The sequence below is a fragment of the Lipotes vexillifer genome, unplaced genomic scaffold (assembly GCF_000442215.2).
Source record: "Lipotes vexillifer unplaced genomic scaffold, Lipotes_vexillifer_v1.1 scaffold328, whole genome shotgun sequence".
Classification (NCBI taxonomy): Eukaryota; Metazoa; Chordata; class Mammalia; order Artiodactyla; family Lipotidae; genus Lipotes; species Lipotes vexillifer.
In genome coordinates, this window is record NW_006799460.1 from 441,415 (window position 1) to 446,488 (window position 5,074).

Genomic DNA, 5,074 nt, shown 5'->3' on the forward strand with positions numbered 1-5,074 from the left:
GCTGTCTCTGGGGTCAGGGAGGACGGGCCTGGCGCCCTGGGCTTTGGGGTTTCAGCGATTTTCTGGGAAGAAGTCAGACGTACAGAGGTGGCCCTGGGGGGGGGACCGGCAGGGAGCTGCCTCCCGGGAGCATAGCTGGCCTCATCCCGGGGCCTGGCGACCTGTGGTCTCTGGCCACAGGGGGCGTGGCCCAAAGCCAGCAGGCCACACGGCACTGACTGGGCACAGTGCTGGGCCTCAGGACCTCAAAGGGTGGAAGGCAGGAAGTTCTGGCTACCCGGGGCTGCCCGGGGGCCCGGCAACAGGAAGCCCTGGGCGGGGAGGAAGCCCTCGAGGCCACGGGCCCCAGATGCGGCAGGCAGCTGTCAGCAGGAGGCTCCGCGGGCGTCGCCGGCCCGGCACTCTGGGCTGCGCGGGGCACTGCACCGCGCCTGCCTGGGGGAGGCCGGCTGAAGGCCCGCCCCGTGGCCCCTGAGCCACATGGCCTTCCTGGGCCCCAGGACACCTAACCCCAAGCCGTCGCCAGGCAGGAAGACAGTCATGTGCTGGGTCAGTGCCACCAGGTCAGCAGGGCGGTCCTGGGGCTGGGGGCTCGGGAGGTGGTGCCGGGCCAGCATCTGTAGAGGCGCTCAGGGAGTCCCCGTGAGGAGTCAGAACCCCCCTCAACGGGGCCCGCGGTGGGGCGCCCAGGACGCTGACCCTGGGCCGCCGAGAGGAGAGCCCTCAGCTGGACGGGGCAAGTGGGAGCCCAGAGAGGACAACCCCGCCCCCTGGTCATGTGCTGCCCTGCCTGGGTGGCCTTGGCGTTTGGGTCCTGGGTGCACACATTGTATGTGTGCGTGTGTGAGTGTGACGGTGTGTCAGTGTGACCGTGCCTGCACTGTGGGGACACGGAGAGCTGTGTGAGCTCCCACTGCCTGCCTGACCTGGGAGCGCAGTGCTGGGGGGCCTGGCAGGGAGCCGAAGAGCCTCAGGGTCTCAGGGACCCCAGCCCAGGTCGTGCCTCCCTCCCTGCCTCTGGCATGGCTCGTCACCGGCCTCGTCATTGGAGATTTTTGGTTTTCATTCTTTTATGGAGAAAGATTCTGGGAAGTGGAAGGGGGAGGAGAAACTGAAAGGAGAGACGGAACCAAGAGGCGCTGGGGCCCCGCCCCTCCAGCGCCACCTAGCGCCCGCTCTGTGCCGGGCGGGACAGGCTGAGCGCTCCACTATTCACTGGCTGTATGACTTCTGAGTTATTCAGCTTCTCTGAGCCTCGGTGTGTTCATCAGTGACGTGGGGGTGACACAGGTTCACACGTCATGGGGTGTTAGGATGGTGACGTGGGGTGGTCCTCGAGAAGCATACAGTCTGGTCCCCACGGTGAGTGCCTGGTGTGCTCCATGCGAGTTGACGACTTGCTGAGCTTGTTTATTAGTGTCCTAGTCTGTGAGATGGAGGTAAAGCAACGCCTGTGGGGTTTAATGAGCTGTCGGGTCAGACTTGGTTCTGGACCAGTGCAGGGCTGCGAGGTAGTGATGATTACTCGGACCTGTGCCCAAGCTGCCTGCCCAGGGCACTGGGGCCACCCATGAAAGGTCCTGCTAGCCCCTGGAGAGTGTGTGTGTGTGTGTGTGTGTGTGTGTGTGTGAGTGTGTGAATATACATGTGAGTCAGTGTGTGTGTATGAGTACATTTGAGTATAAGCAGGCATGTGTAAAAATGAGTGCATGTATAAGAATGAATGTGAGCGTGTACATGTGCGATGAGTGTGTGCATACGTATGCGTGTGAGCCTGTGTGAGCGAGTACATGTGTATGTGCGAGTGCATGTGTGTACGTGTGCACATATGATTATATGTGGGTATGTGAGAGTGTGTCTTCAGGCATGAGTGTGTAAGCATGCATGCAGGCCTATGATGAATGAGTGTGTGCATAGGTATGAGTGAGTGCACTGGGGGACCTGGTCTCTTCTCCCTCGGGGCTGGGACCCCCCCCAGACCCCCCTCACCCTGCAGCTCCCACACATGGGCGGTCTGGTCACCACTGACGGAACCCCAACCCTGTGGTCCCACGAGGTGCCAGCTCCCTCACCACAGCCAAGACCGCACCTGCGGGTCATGAGCCGAGGGAACCCTGCCTTCCTCCTGCGCCTTCCAGGCAACCTGGTGCACAGGCTCACACCGGTACATACACGTGTGCACACACACTGACGTGCACAAACAGAACCTTCTGCCTTCGGGCCGTGTGGCTCATGCACACATCCTGTCTGGGTGCACCGTCTGTGACAGTGACCGAGTGTGCGGAGCCACGGCTCATGTGTGGGCCTGTGCAGGGGGTGTGACCACACGCCCAGAGGCCCGCAGCCCCAAGGCAAGTGGAAGCCACAGAGCCTGCGCTTCCTGGAGCCCAACGAACGGGGCTGTCTCTGTGTAAAAGAGCGGCTTTCCCCGGCCTGTTCTGTCCTCACCCCTGCAGCCTCGGGCCTTGGGTCACACAGACCAGTCTCAGCTGAGAGAGAGGGTGGGGGTGGGCACGGAGCAGAGACTGGGGAGCGTGCCTGGCACTGTGTTCCTGGGCGGGTCCCAACCCAGCTCACCCAGTGGTGCAGGGCAGGGCTGGGCGGCCAGAGGATCCGGCCATCAGGATGAGCTTCCCCTTCGATGGTCCATCTTCTAGAGAAGGGTGGTGGATGTCGGTGTCTGTCCCTGAAGCAGGGACATTCCCAGGGGAGGTGAAGGTGGAACACGACCAGGCCTGCTACAACCCACCCTCCCCACCCAAGGTCAGCCCATGGACACCCAAGAGCCCTCCTCCTGCCCGCAGAGGGACGGAGGCCAGGTGAGACTGAACCCCTCACAGGCCTGCACCTGCCTGGCCACCGAGCTGACCAAGGTGGTACCGCTGGCAGCCCCGGCTCCTCCCCATGCTCGCTCAGGTGTGGAGCCAGGAGGAGGGGTGGGCCCCATCAGTCCTCAGCTCTGCCTCTGGCACCCCCTGCCCCACACAGATGCCAGGTCTCCTTACAGATGGGGGAGGAGGCGATGGAGCAGGGTGGGGCTCTGTTTCAGCTTCCTGCGCCTTCCAGGCAACCTGCAGTCCCCAGCACCCAGCGGGGTCAACGTTCTACACCTTTGGGACTGCCTGGGTGCCCCCTGTGTGCTGGGCCTGAGCTGGTGGGACCACCTGAAAGAGGGGGCACTTGAGTTAAACCTCTTCCATTTTTGGATTGTTCGTTGGTAGTGTAGAGAAATAGGACTGATTTTGGTGTATCCATCTGGTATCCTGCCACCTTGCTGAGCTTATCAGTTCTAATTATTCTTTCTTTAGTGGATCCCTTGGAGTTTCTAATCATCTAATCTTTGAATAGTTTTACTTTTTCCTTCGCAACCTGCATAGCTTTTTTTTTTTTTTTTGCGGTACGTGGGCCTCTCACTGTTGTGGCCTCTCCTGCTGCGGAGCACAGGCTCCGGACGCGCAGGCTCAGCGGCCACGGCTCACGGGCCCAGCTGCTCCGCGGCGTGTGGGATCTTTCCGGACCAGGGCACGAACCCGTGTCCCCTGCATCAGCAGGCGGACTCTCAACCACTGTGCCACCAGGGAAGCCCACACTGACCTCTTAGAATGAATGCCTTGCTCTTCGGTTTTGGGAAGAGTTTGTGAAGGACTGGTGTTCATTTGAACCAACTCTTGAGGGTGAGTTAGTTCAGTTGTAACAGCAGGCAGTGGGAACAGTGTGGACAGAGGCCTGAAGGGGGGAGTGCGGTGGATTTGAGTAACAGGAGCCACGGGCCTGGCTGGTGCAGGCACACACACGGGAGGTGGAGGGCTGGAGGGCAGCCCGTGAGAAAGGTCCACAGGGGCTGGATCCGAAAGGGCCAGCTGGACATGAGCAGGTCCTGGAGCTTTAGAACAGAGCAGTGATGGGCATGGCATGTGTGCTGGAGCCTGTGCTGAGGGGAGGGTGATGGAGGAAAGAGACTGGAGGCCAGGGAGGGACTTGAGGAGAGGAGGTGGGGTGGGGCTGCCCGGAAGTGGTGGAGGCGTGTACAGGCAGGGGGCTGCGAGGAGGCAGCCTAGAGGGCTGGGAATGCTGGGGGCGTGGGGTTGGCAAGGGCACTGGGAACAGGCACGGAGGCTGGCTGGAGCCTCTGTGTAGGGGGGCTGCTGTAGAGGCCTGAGAGGCAGGGGCTGGTTGCAGCGGGAAGGGGCCAGAGCGCTGGCCTGAGGCAGAGGCCTGGAAACCAGGGACCTCCCGCTGGGTGGGAGCAGGGCGGAAGCTGTTAGACCCGCCCTCTGCTGCAGGTGGCCCATCTCGGTGGCAGCCTGTATGCAAGTGGAGGTCAGCATGCTTGGGAGGCCAGCCTGTAGCCAGCCTAGGAGGCTCCTGGGAGAGGTGCCCACATCCTTCCAGGCAGGTGGAGGTGCCAAGGACCGGAGCCCTGACCCCTGCAAGGAATCCCGGGTCAGACAGGCGACGCAGCCCGCCCAGAGGGGGCCACGGGGGAGGAACGAGGGAGGACCAGCAGCCCCGCCCGGGAGCCTGAGTGCTCGCGCCCCGGGGTGCGGGGCGAGGGGAAACTCGCCAGCCAGCCCCGCTTCAACTCCAGCTCAGCCCCGGGAGGCGGGGCGGCCCGCACCACCCTTGACAGAGCTGCGGGCCGGGGTTCCGGGAGGAGGAGGAGGCACTTTCCCAAGGTCTCGGCCGCCAGGAGCCGGAGGGGCTGGGGCCCGGGTGTGGGGGCGGTCGGGGGCCCTCCAGCAGCGCGGGGCCGTGAGGCCGGCTGCCCGTTAACCTCCGTGGCTTCCCGACTCCGGGCGGCCCCTCAGGCGTCCGACCGGCGGCCCCGCAGCCCCACCCTCGCAGCTGCGGGCGGGGAAACTGAGGCCCCGCGGGCTGACGGGCGGGGCGGTGCCTCACCTGCGAGGGGCGGAGCCGGCGGCCGGGCAGGGGGCGGGGCGGGGGCGGTGGGCGAGGGGCTACGGCCGCGGGCCAGGGGCCGGCGGGAGGAGGGCGCCGCGGGCGAGGCGGCGGCCCGGGCGCGCGGCCTGATGCTGTGTCGGTGCGCGCAGGGGAGGCGGGCGCGGGCCGACCC

General features: G+C 64.2%; 1 protein-coding gene across 2 annotated transcripts in view; it reads left to right on the forward strand.

The window, feature by feature from the left end:
* Nucleotides 1-480: 480 nt before the first annotated feature.
* The window catches only part of SH3BP2 (SH3 domain binding protein 2), a 16,692-nt gene continuing 12,098 nt past the window's right edge, over nt 481-5,074 (forward strand). Inside the window, exon 1 of one of the 2 annotated variants that reach the window (XM_007471623.1) lies at nt 481-563. In XM_007471623.1, the coding sequence (XP_007471685.1) occupies nt 481-563 (83 nt within the window). Of the gene's footprint in view, nt 564-4,967; nt 5,059-5,074 lie in introns of those variants that run through there. The other variant, XM_007471624.1, reaches the window with a different exon arrangement.